Consider the following 16,482-nt stretch of genomic DNA (forward strand, 5'->3'; position numbering starts at 1 on the left):
CCAGCTGACCCCTTTGTTAAGCACCAGCCTCTACACAACAGCTTTAGCAAAAGCACTGATATCCCATCAAACCCAAACAAAACGTGCACGTCAAAAGCCAAGAAGGTTGATTGTGCCTTCCCTTGTGGATGGGTGCAGAGTCCCACTCCAGCTCTGATGCACAGATGAAGTGGGAATTCCAGGGTCTGGCAAGAGTAACTGGTTAAAGGCTGTTGGATCAGTCACACTGACAACTTTCAGCAGGTGAAAACATTGAATGTGCTGCGCCTGAAGGTGTAAGGGCTGACACACCCCTGGCCACCATACATGGTGGTGCATCTTGCAGGAGCCCAAGTCTTCACTCTGTTTGCTGTTTACCCCATATTCGTATCTGGGCTGGTGACATTTTCTGCCTCCCAGTGCCATCACCTGGGTGAGTTGCCTCATGGAAGGTAAAATGTGTGTCAAAATGCAAGTCTGAGTGCCTGCAGGTCACTCAGTCTGGAAATATGGGAGCAGGCCTATCAGATAAGCGTTCAAACTAAATATAACAGGATTTAGAACATGCTTTTAGATTTAAGGAAAAGTGCAGTCTTTAAATTACTGCTCTAGAATTTACTGGCTTAAAAAGAAAGACCTTAAGGCATCCCATCAAAGAGTTATATAACTCAAAAGGGTTTTCCTTGCCCAGTGTTGCTTGTGCAAGATATACTTAAGTAATAAAACACGCTTCTGGCACTAACCCATCTATACGGGCTTTATGATGACAGATTTCAGATTAGAAAATAGAGGTCTCCATACAGGCTAGCATTCCTCTTCTATCCCCTTACAGAAGATTTGACTGGTCATTTTCTACTGTGTATTTATTTTTTGAACTGAAACCTTTTGATACCAGCTTCAGCAGGAATTGGTCATGATGTGCACCAGATGGTCCCAGGTTTGGTGCCCAGCTCAAATCAGACCATACCCCAGCCTAGTGCAGCACAGCAGCTGAAAGAGCCTTTCATTTCAGTCTCCCTGCAATTTAAATTTGCTACATCTGATCTGTAAATGTCTTCAGTCTTCAAACTTTACACTGTTTGTTGCAGCAATCACCCTTTGGTGATATGCCAGATGCCTGTGACATACCTCTCTTGAGAATGTTAAACACAGAGACTTTAGAACTGGAATTTCTAGCAAGCAGCTTTTCATTCGTGTGAAAGGCATGAGAGTCCTGAAAATACTTGAAATTCTGAAGTTAAGAGGAAAAAAGTCCATTACCAAGTTGAAGACTTTATCTATAGGAGGCTTTTAAAATTTTATCTAATCTAATTGGTATTTAGTAAGACAGGTTTTTTCAAACAGTGCATCCACAGTCCTCCATAAGAACCCCTGTGAAAGAAATTAATTATTTTGTACTTTCTGCAGATTTCAATTCTGTATCTTTAGGTATTCTGCTTGAAATGTGTAGGTAGTCCTGGTGTTGCTTTTGCCTGGTAATGATGTCATTTCCACAGATAATTAATCCCATTGCTTAACTGGACTTGTTACTTTTAGAGAGGCAGCTAAAGGAAGTAATAATTCATGCCACTTTTATTTGTGATCTTCCATTTACAAGTCTATTAGAGTTAGGTCAAAATCAAAAAGTGGCTCACAAAACCCAAGAACTGGCTGCTGATTATGACCTGGGTCAAGAAGTCTTGCAAGTTATTTATGCACTGAATCTTACCCAAAAGGTGGAAGTACAGTGTACCTTATATCAAAACATGACTACAGGTTTGAGGACACCATTGGTTTGAGAGGCTAAATAAGTGATTATACACTTATTTGATGTTTAAAATATTTGGGGACGCTGATAGTTTTAACATTTTCTTTCAATATTCTATTTATTTCACTGGAGGATCCTCTCACTCCTGTGTGCTACTGTTGGCTATAAATATGTAAAGATCTCCTCCATCCTTGGATATCCCCTCACAGCAAAGCACTTGGCACCTGCACGTGCCCAAATTCGAAGTGCTGAACACTGCCCCAGCCTCCAAGTGGAGATGCAATATGAGGGGAGAGCATCCCACACTCCATAGGGGGCTGCTTAAAGGTCATTTTGTTTGGATCTGCTACTGGAAATCCAACTATGGGCTTCAAGTCTTCAAATTTGTTCTTTACCTTAAGCTTGATGGGGAGAGAGAAGTACTTCAGCACATTTACAGCCAAACCAAGTTTTACAGACATTATGCTGTGTCATTCTAAGCCAGGGACGTGTGAGAAAGACGTGCTTTACCACATGTGGGAGGACAGCTACTGACTAACTAAAAATAGCCAGATTCCACCTCTCCAGTTAGCTTGGACTAACCTAACACTTCAGTCATCCCATGTATAATAGAGAAAAATAATTCACCTAAAGCCAAATAGTACATGGTGGCAGACAAGATGCATTACACGATGTGATTACATGTCTGCATGAAAAGGAATTTTATGCCTCAACACAAAATATTAAGACTGGAGGCCAATTTTGAAGAACCATGTGGTGCACAGCAGACATGCAAGAATAGGACAAAAATATTCCCCTGCTGATTGAGCCCCATCAGCAGTTTCAGTTCACCCCCAAGAGCTCAGGCAGGGGTGGATATAATTTGCAGGAGAGGCAATCCAGCAGGGAGAATTTGTGTGCTGCTGCCATGTACTGCCTCAGGATATGAGAACTATTTGCAGAAGTCCTGCAGGGTTAACTCTGCCAGGCTGGGCAGAAACCCAGATTAGAGCTGCATCCTATGAGGTTTTTCTGTCTTTTCTATCCTACACAGGAATGGGAAGAGACAGCTTGAATAACATTGCCATTTCCCCTCTGAAAGCCTCTGCTATTCTATTAATAATGTCTTACATTTTAAAGTTCATTCTTGCCATGCAATGCAGATGAACACAGGGCTGTGGCTACAATCACTCACTGAAGAAAGCCACCACCATCCCCACTCAACTGCTGAACTTTCTGAAGACTCTTTACCCTGCCTGTGCTACCTAAAGAAACTTTTCTTTAAAAGACATTTTGGTCCTCTCTTTCCTGCATCTCACTCATTTTTAAAAAGTTGGGCTTTTTTACCTGACAATGCAGGTTACCATAACTCTTTTGATGTATCTGCTCTATCCAGCTGCAAAAGTTCATACTGAGATCTCACAACCAGCACTGCTGAAACCTAAACTAGGAAACTTCCATCTCTCCTTTATTTCCCTACCTTTTCATCAAGATCTCCTGCAAGAAAAAGTGAGTATAGCCAGCTAGACCCAAAATCAAAATGACCCACTTCACAGTCTTTTCTTAGTTCGAACAGGTAACAACAATGAAGGCAGGACCTGCATTAATAAGAAAATATCTACCACTCTCAAATACATGTAACAAAACATATACCTTTTTCCCCTAGTAAAAAAAAAGTATATTTTCAGCAGAAACTGCTTTTACTAGGATTACATTACAGCAAACCTGAAGGATCACACTAAAAAATGTAACATTCCTTCTCCTTACATACTTATTTCTATCTGTAACACATCAAAATGGGTAAAATAACAGTATAGATCATTGGAGAACAGTCCAAAGCATGTGGAAACAAAAATGAAAAAGCGTGACTACAAGTATTTTAAATTCTCTTCTTGCTCTCCCCTATTTATGACGAAAATATCCCAGATGAAGGGAATGCAACTAGTTGAGCTCTCTATTTCTGTTTTGTGTAGTATTACCTCTGGGAAGAAAACCCTCAGTGAGTAAAAAAATTCCACTTGTATCATCTAATTGCCAGGGACTGGGCACAGGCCCAGTTTGTTTAAGGTTTTCTGCAAACAGTGAAATGCAGTCCAATTTTTCTATGAATTCATGTTCCCTATGCCTTTCCCTTCTGCTCTAATATTCTCAGAATTGTTTTTATTCCTTTTATTCCTCTCCTAAGACCATCAGTCCAAAACCGCCTTCTACATCCTCTGCAATGCTCCCAGGTGCTCTTCACAACCAAAACTCCCTCCTGCCATTTCCTTTCCTTGGAAGGAGTTAAACACTTTCAAGCAGAGTACGCGGAGGTATAAGGAGGGGAAAATGGAGAAGAGGATTTGAGTAGCCCTTGAACGGAAAAGACGAAGCCTTCTAGAAATGGCCCAATCCTTATAGTACTACCAAAAGGGAATCTGGATGACTCCACATTCTGATGACTTGGACCATTCTGTCCCACCTCCACCACTTCACTTTAACAAAATCCCAACAAACAAAACAAAACCACAACAAAAAAACACACACCAGCCCCTCCCTCACCCCTCCAAACCCACTCCCTATCTCCTCAGGAAGAACTGTCAACATGCAAGTTATCATTGGGTAGGTTCTCTGCTGATTCCCAGCCCTGTGTACAAACATTTTGAGGGTGAAGAGACATTTCTCTCCGAATTTTGCCTTAGATTCAGTGAAAGTTCAGAATGCTCTGAACTTTTGATGAAAACTCTGGGAGCTCAGACTGACATTATGCTATGAAATGCTTTCTCTGGAAAATACGCACATCATTCTACTTGCAACAACTATCACAATATCTCCTCAATATTATGTAATATCAATGTGATCTCTTTCTAACACCAACTGAACATATTAAATATGAAAGAATTACTTTGTGCACAGCTATTTAAAACCCACTTTAGTTATGCATTTACACTGCACAGATTTTTTCAGATATGAGAAATGTGTTCACTTAAGCACTTCATGCCACACTGACAAATCACTGAGTAATGTCAACCCCAAGAAGTGTTTTCTAGCCCTGTTATACTACAGGGGCACATTTGAGCATGATGTAGAATATAAAGAAGATAATAATGAGATTTCTGTGTGCAATGGAAACTATGCGCATTGCACCTCCCACACACTGTTTAAGACTTATGCTCCACAAAATCATTTAAAATAACTTGTATTCTACACACTGTGAACATCTTATCTGAAAACTACTCCTCTGCCTTCTCTATTGCACAGAGACAACAGGCAGCTTACAAAGAGCAAGCCATATGACTTCAGTCCCTTTGAGTTTCTAGTCTTTTCTTTTGAATACTAAAAATGCAAACCAGTCTGTATCATTCAAATAATCTAATTTTCCAAACCACCTACATTAACATACTGGCTGAAGCCAATTACAAATGCCTTAAGGCTTATAGCCTCAGAAGCATAACCTGACAGGTCAAATTTTATTGTTTGCTCCATCCATCATTACTGACACAGTAACTCAAAGTACACAAGCTACAGTCGACTCACTGCTGCTTCTCTCTCCCTGTGCTCCTGCTGTAATTTTAATGTAGATGCTTATTAATAAGGACATTGTTTTCTGTCACTCAGTGCTGGCTCCTTCCATACATGTGAAAAGAAAAAGCCCCAAGTTATGCTTTTATTTTAGCAGCATCTAGTGCTCCCTCCTTGGGGCTAATGTGCCCAAACAAGTCATTGCTGGTGATAAGTTTCACGAACAAATACTTTTTATAAATCTAATACAATGTTGTAATGAGAATTAAAAATTAAAAAAAACCAAAACCCAAAAAACCACAAACAAACAAACAAACAACAAAGCAACAACAACAAAGAAAACCACCCCAAAAAATTTCAGCCACAAAATAACCAACACCAGGAAAACCCATAAACTTTTGGACAATGTAGAGAATTGATATTCTAAACAAGATGTTCATTTACTTGTAAAATACAGCTGACAGGCCTACATCTTCCAGCCTAAAAGAAGCACAGAAGTACATTTTTCAAGATGCTAATAAGATTCAGTCTTCCTTAATTCAGTAAGACTTCAGCACATATATTTAAACACATTCCCTAGAAAAACATTGTTTTTCTGAGTTTTTGGAGTAATGAGCAGCCAGGAGCAGGAGTGTTACATATTCAGACTTCTAATTATTGGCAGCACTTACCTGGGTGCCTAAATAAAAACACTGCCTTCAACACTGTAGAAGTTCGTAAACAGGAAGGGGAAAAATCAGTGACATTCTAAACATTATTTCATCCTTCTGAATCAAGCATATGTGGGCAAATCAGAAAAGCATAGGGACCAAACTCCCTGTAAGAAGCTGCCCTCCTTCAGCATTAACCCTTGCTATGTAAAGAAAGTCAGTGTGTCATTTCCCTCCCTTTAAAGAAACTAAAACCCACAAAACACCAAAACCAGAATGAAACTTAAATCGATATAAAAATTATTTTAGTACGCTAGAAATTGTCCTAACAAAATCCCAAAATATTGTTGTTTGTGGATACCTCGGCCAAGATATTTTAGACATGTATGACTCACCCCCTTACACCATCTTCCCAGTCCCTTCCTAGGTTTTTTTTTTCTGGTGTTCTTGTAACAACTGACATGAAAATATGAGGAGCTGCAGTATCATGCAGCAGGTCTAATTAGGTTCTAGAGACACTTAGTGGGTAAACATGAATCTAATCTATTTAATGAAGATACATTTAAATGAATTCTATCAATGAAGTCTGGTCAATTTAAATGACCAAAATAGGAAAAAGCATAAAACTGCCAAAAGAGTAGACTTCTTTTTTTTTTCAAATTTATTTAGGATTTATTGTGCTATATGTTTATTGTGAGCACTTGTGAAACTCAAGACAACCAGCCCAAAATCCTGCACTTCTGCAGCACTAAAAGATGAGCATGTTCAGTTCTTTTAGAGAGCTCTGAGTATTATCAGAGCTATTTGGGAGAATGGGCTTTTACAGAATTTAAGGGAGTTGGATGTGAGAGAAGCAGCCTTATGCTCCCAGAAGCTTCACCTCTCCCTATCACTCAGCGATGGGGGGTGTGGGCTGGTAATCTGAGGTTGTTTTATTCTGCACTGGTTCTCATACTGCCTTTCCCAGCACGGTATTTATTATTATGGTATTTACAGCAGCTATATATTGAGAAGGAATTTTTAGGGAGTTTAGAGCAGTTTTTTCTCTGTAGTCAAGTTACCAAAATAATATGAAGAAAGAATTGCCCCTTGCAGCAACGCACCTAATAGAGACATTTAATTGTCATCTCCCCCAGAGTCTTTACGCTTGACTTGATAATTAAAACATTCAACTCTGACAAACCTTAATATGGCAAAATAAGGGATTCAGGAATTAAAGAGAAAACATGGATTTAGAAACTGACACAATATGTTAATCACAAAGAACCCAGTATGTGCAAGGTGAAATTGTTCTGGACTGACAAATGTTAGAATATGGAAAAACAAACTAAAAATCTTTTCCCTGCTAGGCAAGGTTAGAGAAAGGAGACAAACAAAACCATACCCCAATTAGACCAGCCTGCTTAACGCATAGTTGCTAAAACTTGGACACACAACTTTGGGTAAATTTTGGGTTCTGCCAGGGCCTTTTTGCTCACTGACATCAGCACAAATTAAAGCAGTGGAAATTTAAAGTAATCTCTCTTAAAAGAGATTATAGCAAGGAAAAGCAAAACCAGGTTGTGATCCATCTTAATCTGTCCCCAGAATGCCTCCAATGTTTCTCTGTCCTGCCTGTATGCAGGAGCCAAGAGATCACCACGCTTCAGCAGACCAAAGCAACCCCCATCTTCTTCTAACACTGACCAATGGCTTTGACAGAACTTTAAGTAGCCAGTTTCCAACAAAAAGCATCAGTATTTTCTTTGTAAGAGGTTCATTTAAGGGATTAAAAAAAAATCCTAGTTTTTTGTCGGTTTTCCTTTCTTTGTTCATTTTTTATTGTCTTATTTTTTGCCCCCAATCTGTGTTTGCAGAACTGGGCTCATGAAGACTCTTCCTCCACAGACTAAAGCTATAGCAACAAGCAGTTTCTGAAAGAACATCATGTCCTGGGCCACAGCAATTTCTCATTAATTCACAGAATCTCAAACCTGGAAATATGACAAAGCAGCCCTTACTCTGTAAAAATTGCCCAGAGCTCTTTGCTTTCCCCCTCTATCTGTTGAGTCACTGCAGAAGCCTCTATTTCGGCTGTTCTCACAATTCATATTATGTCAGGTAACAATCCTTGCAAACATGTATATATTCATGGGCTTTAGCTGGGGAGCTGTCACAGAAGCAGCAGCAGTGCACAGATGAGTGGTTATGCAGGGCTATTTTCTCCCTGGTTAGGATGTAAAATTGGTAGAGCATTGTTTGAGATTTTGAATTTACTATCTGACACCACTGAAAAGCAAAAGCTTCTTCACTTCAACACGGAACTAAATGGGATTTGAAAGGAAGCTCAGGAATTTGCAGAATTGAATGATTATGTGAGCAGAGTTCAAAAGCAGTATTTCCCAGCTCCCTCAGAATTTAACAAAGGTTACCCCCATCAGGAAAAGCACAGACCTTTGTCCTGGATTTTTTATTTGTGGCCAAGACACCCCTACAAGGCATCACTGGAAAGACTGTAGGAGGCAGAAAGCCATTTTTTAAGCATATTAATTGACCAAAAGAGAAATGCCATTCTTCAAGCGTATGCAAAAATGCCCTTTACACTTAACCATCTTAAGACACTGACATGGATTACAAGGTACACAAGAATACAGATCTACCTTATTCCCAATTTTCTGCTCATTCCTAGAGACCACACAGAGAAAAACACCATACAAACAACAGGATGTCTTTAGGATACACAGCATTTGATCAAAAAACATTGCACACCTCATGCTTCAAGCCAAATAAACTGTGCAGCCATGGATGCACAGCACAGAACTCTGTGTGTTTTGCCTTCTGAGAGACAGAATTTATTATTTAGGAGTTGATTATGCAATAACAGCTTCACACAGCTTTTGGATTACACAACTCGAGTCTCACTGGCCCAGAGCACAGGCTGAGGAAACATCTACCTCATGGGAATGCAGTAGCCAGATGTGCCAGAGTCAAATGGGGGATGTACAAAGGTACTCAACATCAGGCCAACCCTAGTTCTCCCACAGTCCTCTGGAGTTTCCCAGGGGTTATTTGGGAGAATAAAGTCAGTACTGCTAAAAGCCTCATGCCAGATGTATTGCTGCAGTTAGGAACCCCCCTGCAACTCATGGAGTCAAATAACGAAATAGGGATCAATGTCGACAATTTGCTAATAGAATAAGGAAGTAGTTACAATGCTGTAAAATATTTTTCCTGTAGAAAATTCATTCAGAATGGTCACATCACATAAAATCTATCAATTTCCACAAAGAGGTATATGAAAGAATAATTTATTCTTGTACCTCCCACCAACAATCTTTAAAATGTATACAAGGAGCAGATGCAAAAGGATGACTTGATTTCCTTCCCCATGCAATTCTTTAACCATATCCTGTTGTATCTCACGTTCTTTTCCCTCAACTCCTCTCTTACTTCTTTAATTTTCCCTTACAAAACCAGACCAAAGCTAAAAGTTAACAGAGAATTTAATCCAATTTTTCCTCTAACTGGGGACACAAGAAGTCTTAACGCTTGCTGAGTATCTTGTTTTCCATCAGGAGAGGCCAAGTCATCCCTCCCAGAGAGAGGAAAAGCAGTGCAAAAGCAAAGCTGAAGAGCAGCACCCCAGAGCTCAAGGACAGGTAATGCAGTCAATAGTTGGACTATGAAAAACCAAACCACATTGCACTAAATACTCAACAGTTAGACACTTTAACAAGTATTTGCTAATTGTGCTTCTGCATACATATTCCTCTTAATTAAATGTAGCAGCCCTCACATTGCACACATTTAACTAATAGTGTCTCATTATTTTGGTCGGGTTTTTTTCTTCTGTTTCAAGATTGTTGGAAATTTTTTTTTCTTGTACATCCCTTAATATCAAATTTATTACCTAATGTTATGACAACAGGAAGTGATTTTTACATTTTCAAACAGAAAGAGACATGATCATGGACTTAATTAGTTCACAATGATTTAATTAAAATTTGCAGAACAACAATGTACCTAATTAGAAACATAATTATGCCAATGTACCTTTCCATCTTTGAAGGGACCATTAGTCATTGAGGTGGTATGTTTTGTAATTTAAGCTCATCCTAATTTTCATTTTCTGACTAGTTAAGTACAGTCATCGTCATGTTCAGGTAATTGCTTTATTAACAAGCTTAATTAAAGTTTCTGTAAAACTGACAGCTACAAAGTTATTCTTCTTAATGTGTTGCTCACAAAAACATTAACTAATTACATCGAGCTCTTTACAGGGCTTACGTACCTCATAAGCTTAATTCATTAGTACTTTAAAGAGCTTTGAAAACTCTGACTGTAATAACCTATGGAAGTGCTTTGTATTGTCACAATATTAAATAGAGCTGTTATACCCAGGAAACTTCTTTGTACAAAGTTATTACGTGAGAGATGGTGTTCATTTTAAAGCACCTGCATTTCAAGCAGTAACTAGGAAAAAAAAAAATCAGTGATATTATCTTTGATAAACCTAAACCCCTTAGAGTCCAAAGCTCATGGAAAAGGGTGATGGGGAGGTTTTAAAGTTTCCAGAAATAGGAACAAATTTTGCAAGTTCAAAAACCACTCATTTTTCAATTGCTGAAAACAGGGTAAAGGGACTGAGTACATACAGGCCACATCTGTGCTCAAATTTTGTCAGGCAGAAGTGCTGAATTATTGGTGTAACTGAATAATCCCATTGCTTAGAAGAATTAGTTTGACATCTGGAAACAAAACTAGAGCAATAAAAACCCCACCACACACTACAGCCTAACAGGCTTATCAATTTCCACGTCAGCACTTCAGCACTTCATCAGTGTAGCAGATAAAATAATCCAGGTCAAGTTTGGAAGACTTCAGAAAAAGAACCAGAAAGGTTTAATGCCTAAAGGGTGGTGAGATTTTTTAAGCAGTACAACTACCACACGGGAAGCTAAATCAATTTAAGAGCAATCAAAGTTCTCATTACCTTGTGTCTTCTATAGTTTGGGTGACACTTAAATCATTGTAGCACAAGATATGGGCATGGCATTTTCATAATTTTTAACGTTTTACCATTTGTCGTTGTGTTGGAAATCAACACCACTGAATAGTTCCAATGGAAAATTAAAGAGAAGAAAGATTCCTTTAACTAGCCCTCAATAAATCAGTTGTGGGGCCGAAGGCTTCCATGTCTTTGGTGGAACTGCAAGATTAAAGTTAAACATCCTGAATCTCTGTCTACATCAACCACTAAGCTCAAACATGGAGCTTTAGTTTATCTTTTGTTATTTTTTTCCCTTATGATCCTTGCATTATTGATTTGGTTGACTTTCCTCAATTTTGTCAAGAAATTCTTGCCTCTAGGTCTACAATGTCTCCTGAGAAACAGCTGGAATTATTCCAGGATCAAATGGCTAAGTGAGCGCCTGTGAGATGTATATTTGGTATGTATGTATTTCTTAATGTGAATTACTGTGCATTTATTGACACCCAATCTGCATTTCATCAGTCAGTCACACTTCTGCTGTGTCATTTCCTTTTCATTCATTTTTTCCTCAGATAACAGTTCGAAGTATGGAAAGGGTCAGCCCTGGTACAAACATGACTGCTGCTGTAGGATGGCAGCCCCAGGTCATTACAGAAACACTTTGATGCTGCTCTGCCAGGCCAGAAACTGGGAGCCCAAAGCCCATCTCCCACCTCAGCCCCTGCTGTGCCTGCAGGAGAAGCCAAACTGCCCTGGAGCCAGGAAGGATGAACTGCTGCTGTGTCTGTGTGTCCCACCTGGCTGCCAGCACCAATGGAAGCCCAGTATACACTTTCAGAAGATTTTCTTCCCCTTGAAACTTAGTGGCCACTCTCCATCTTTTGCTTACAAGCTTAGCAAGAATCTGCTCATTTGGCCAGCTTGTCACTGCATGTTCACAACGCAGGAATGCAGAGCCATGTACCAACACACCCCTGCATAGAGCAGTGCCTGCACTTGAGTCCACCTTGTTGCATTTTCACAGTTCATACTAGCACATGACAGCACTGCAGGGCCAGAAGTAATACCTGCCAACAGCACTGGCATGTGAAAGAAAACTACTGAGAAAGCTTTGATTTTAGTGACCTAAAGGCAAGAAAAAGAGATCACATTGTCTGGTGAAATCTAACAGTGAATTTGAGGGAAGCAGTATGTTCTCTTTGTAAAAGATACCAGACACCCATGATCATTCCTGACCATAAAAACTTTATTTGTTAGGACACTAACATATATTATTTTATTTTAATGCTCTCCCTAAAGTATTTTCAGCTCATTTACCAAAATTTGTCTTCTAAAAAAAAAAAAAAAAGAATTTAATTTTGCTAGGACAGGAACAATTGATAGTAAAACATCCAATAAATAAAGATGAGACAAAGTTGTTTCAGAATAAATCTTTAAAAGATCTCCTTTGAAAATAACTCCAAAACTCAAACAGGAAACTTCTGGGAGGTGTGTCTTTGACAGCCAAACATGTCAGCACCAGGAAATGCTTCATGTCTTTATTATAGCTGTCAGGCTTATATCATAACCACAATAGCTTGGTGAGTTTATAACATTGGCAGAACGTCTGATGAAAATCAGTTAGATCTTATGGTGAGAAATAGAGAAGGCCAAAAACCCACTTGGAGCTAACAGAGATGCAGGTAAGATGCACAGAAATGAGTTAACAGCATGACAAGATTATGAAATGAAATCTGTTTACTACAGGATGTCTTATAGACTCAAGAGTTCAGACAGAAAAGGTTGGTTTTATAATGAACCCATTTTAACCATAAATAACAAAGCTAAACTACTGCAGTACACACTCCTAGAGAGTATTAAAGTAACTTGTTTAACAGGCAACATGTGGCTATTTCTCCTCCAGTCTGAGTGCACAGATGACAGTTTCTGCTCTGACTTTCTCCTTTTTGGCCATGCAAATCCTTCAGCAAGAACAGGAGAGAAGCTGAAATGACCAAGGCATGGCAGCATTTTAATGTTTGTGTCCATTATTAAGTGGAGAATTCAAGCTGCCCAGCTGATAATGTAGCTGCATCGTCACCGTCACATTGCAGCAGAGAATTTTTTTGCCTGATAGCTTTATTTTCCTGTTTGTTTGTTGGGGAGTTGTCTTGGTTTGAAAAACAGGTGTCTGTCAAGGAAGGCAGGAGCCTCCCTTGAAATGGAAAATGCAACCCCCTTCCCTCCGAATTATTATAATTTTTAAATTAAGGGGCTTTCAGGCAAAGGTATGAGGAATAGGAATAACAGTTCTTTACTAATATATATATATGTGTGTATATATATGTATAACCAGTCAAACAAACAACAATAACTCTGGCAGTAACAGCAAACAATCACAAACCCAGTCCCAGCCTTCTCGGCTGTCAGGCCCTTTCCCCTTGGGTGCAGTTCCGCTCGCAGCCGGCAGGGGCGCTGGCGGCTCCCGGTGAGCAGGGCAGGTGCGGTGGTTCTGTCAAAGCAGTGATCCTGTAGAAGGGGCTGCTCTTCCTCAGAAGGTCCAGTGGTGGCTGTGTAGCTCCTGTCCCCCAGGAACCCAGTGGAAAGGGTGTCTGTGGTGTTGGGAATCTCAGATTATACCCAGGATGGAATGCTTGGTTCCTCCCCCTGGGTGGAGCATCTTACAATGGGATGATGAGTCATGAGGCCAGGCGTTGATGGGCTCATTAACAGAAAGACAGTCCGGGGGGAGGAGGCAAGGAAACACTGCCCCACCTGGTTTCAACAGCTCATGAGGATGGTAATAGAATACACTGCAACCCAGGACAGGAGGTTTTTTTGTGAAGGCTATTTCTGGATTTTAAAAGGTAGTTTTACTGCCTGTCAAACATTACTTTGCATACGTGAAGATAAGAGAACCTTAAGGGTATTTCCCAAAACATGCTTTCCAGTGCCTGAAGTGCTGTTTTTGGGACATGTATCCAAGACATGGAAGGCTTTATTTGCCAATGGGAGATCTGGAATGCTGAATGGCTGTGAAGACGTTTTCTTTTATTGAGTCAAGCCCTAAGGTGATCGTATTTTCAGTATAACAATGAGTCAATTTATCCCCACTGGGTTATGGGAATTTTTTTATGGTACCATATATGCTGCATCTGGCACACAAGCCTATTAAAACCCCAGGCTAAATGAATTGTAATGTTACCCATGCAGTCTGGAAAAAAACAAACAATTAAAAATAAATCTATCACTGAAGAAAGATTCTGCTAAGTTATTTTATGATTTGGAGACCAAGTCTTAAAAAAAAAGAACTATCCCCAAATCCTCTTGTCTAAACAAGCCAATCTCATCAAATGATAGCTGTTTTTCAGTTGCATCATCAATATCAAAACTGTTCTACTTCATTAAGAGAACAAGATATTTAGAGCAAGATGAATCAGGAAAGTCGCAGGATTGTGATTTGGCATTCTGATTTGCTGTTTGTCCAACATGGAAAAAACTACATTTTTCAGTATTTTTACACAAAGAAATATTTCTAGATTAATAAAGAGTGTAATTTAACACTGCCTAATAACAAAGGGTATTTAATGTTCACCCGGCATCCCGGCTGAGCTCTGCTGATGGGAGCTCAGGCCCCAGGCAGAGCTTACCTTGGAGGTGTAGGTGTGTCCATCAGAGCCGCAGACAGCGCTGGAATGTGCCATGGGACAGGGCTTGCACTTTGCTATGTTGGCTGCTCCAGCCCAGTGCTTCTGGGCCAAGTTGCCTTTCTTTTGTCGAAGGCTGTAAAATAAGACACACCACGGTTGTTGGAAAGTTTGTATAAAACAGAAGAATTAGAACTTCTCTGAATACAGCTGGATTTTCAGTACAGCATTAATTTAGAATCATTTCAGTTGGAAAAGACCTTTAAGATCATCAAGTCCAACCATTAACCCAGCACTGCCAAGTCTACTAAACCATAATTTAAAGCAAGTAAATTAAATACAGCTCCTAACAATGCTTTTATTAATATGGCACATTATAGCAGGCAATCTAAAAAGTCATAAGTTGGTAGGCAGCTCTAGATTTACAACACTTGGTGGTTTCATTTAGATTTATAACTACAAATGATTTCACTTCAGAATACATCATTTCTTGAGCTACACAGCATTTCTGGTGATGCAGGCAACATTACACCAGGTTGTATTTAGAGACATTTTCACCAGGCCTTCTCAGAGCTGCCAAACTACTGCTAAAGTAGCAATGATTTTAAAGCTAAATCCTTAAAAAAACATTGCAATTTATACTGTGCTTATAAAAATGTATAGACTCACTAAGCACTTTTGTCACTGTAGGGGCAGGAGCCCTCTTGACATACCAGCTACTGAACAATCAGCTGAGGTTCTCAGATCAATCAGAGTCCCCCCAGGAATGTCATAAAGTCACAGAGAGCATCTCCAAATCCACCAATGTGTGCCCCTAGGGAGTGACTGCCGTTGTTTTCAAGTCACAGAATACTCAATTACTGCATTAAAAATGTCTATGAAAAAAGACATCTGCTCCAAAAACTTACTGCAAAACACGTGCCATTGATTCTGACTAACGGCTCATTTTCCTGTCATAATGAACTACTTGACTGAGAGGACATTAAGTAATTATTGCCAGCCTAATGTTGTAAACTGATAAGAAGTTTGCTTTAGAAACCCCAATCCAGTGGAACAATGCAGATTCATTTTGGTCATGTGTACTTGTCTTTCACTTGAAAGCATTTACAAGGGAAGGCAAAGCATCGCAGCAGTTTTGCTGGAGACTGGTAGAAAAATAACTGCCATCTGTTCTTGTACCACAGGAAAAAAAGATATAACGGTTCAGCTAGAAACACATTTCAATGTGCTGCTGAATGGCTTTATCACAGCATTAGAAAAATATATACAGATATTTTTTAAAGGAATTTCACTACAGCTTGCAATTTGCCAACTCTGATGTAATGACATATTCAGCTGCTAAATAATATAAATTCTGTTCTTTCATCTCAGTCCCAGTTTTCCTCAAGTCTAACCTTTGCCAGAGATGAACCTACTACTAAGAAGATTGTGTCCTCAGAAGGAATCCAATCATGATATAATGAACTATGAAAACAGAAGCTAAGTATTTAAGATGAAATTCCCTTGTTATTTTAAGAAGTCTCCCAAATGCAGAGAGCGGCACTCCCTGTTTCAGATGCATTCTGCCTCACAAAAGTACCATTATACCAGACGCTAAATGCTGTGGATAGGTGGTTACTTAGCTCTGAACCCCCTAAAGTAGCTCTGTGGATCTGATCTCTTATGCTGAGGTTGTACAAACTGTTTATTTAAGTTTTCCAGAGTAACTGATTTCTCTGCAGCCCCCAACCATGCTTTGTTATCAACATGTAATGAATATCTTATTTTCTTGAACTCTTAGGATTATGGGCATGACTTTTGTTTTTTTTCAGCTTGACAGGAAAGTTTCCTCATTTACTTTACTTACAGCCCTGCACTTCTGACAATGCACAAACTCAGAGTCAAAAATATGTTTGAATGTCGTACTGTAGATACTGATGACCAGAGTCTGGAGGCAAGTGCGAAAGGAGCTGTGCTTCTCCTCTGGAGACTGCAGAAGGTCACAGCACAAAGCAGACCTTTTACCTTTTCACTGACTTTAATTTCCAC

At 39.5% G+C, this 16,482-nt stretch overlaps 1 protein-coding gene across 2 annotated transcripts in view; it reads right to left on the minus strand.

Moving 5' to 3' along the window:
- SPOCK1 (SPARC (osteonectin), cwcv and kazal like domains proteoglycan 1) overlaps nt 1-16,482 on the minus strand; it is a 281,576-nt gene that overhangs the window by 77,520 nt on the left and 187,574 nt on the right. For both annotated transcript variants that reach the window (XM_048319809.1, XM_048319807.1), the window contains one exon: nt 14,458-14,590. In XM_048319809.1, the coding sequence (XP_048175766.1) occupies nt 14,458-14,590 (133 nt within the window). The remainder of the gene's footprint in view (nt 1-14,457; nt 14,591-16,482) is intronic.

Source organism: Corvus hawaiiensis, chromosome 15 (genome assembly GCF_020740725.1).
Source record: "Corvus hawaiiensis isolate bCorHaw1 chromosome 15, bCorHaw1.pri.cur, whole genome shotgun sequence".
In the NCBI taxonomy this organism is placed as follows: domain Eukaryota; kingdom Metazoa; phylum Chordata; class Aves; order Passeriformes; family Corvidae; genus Corvus; species Corvus hawaiiensis.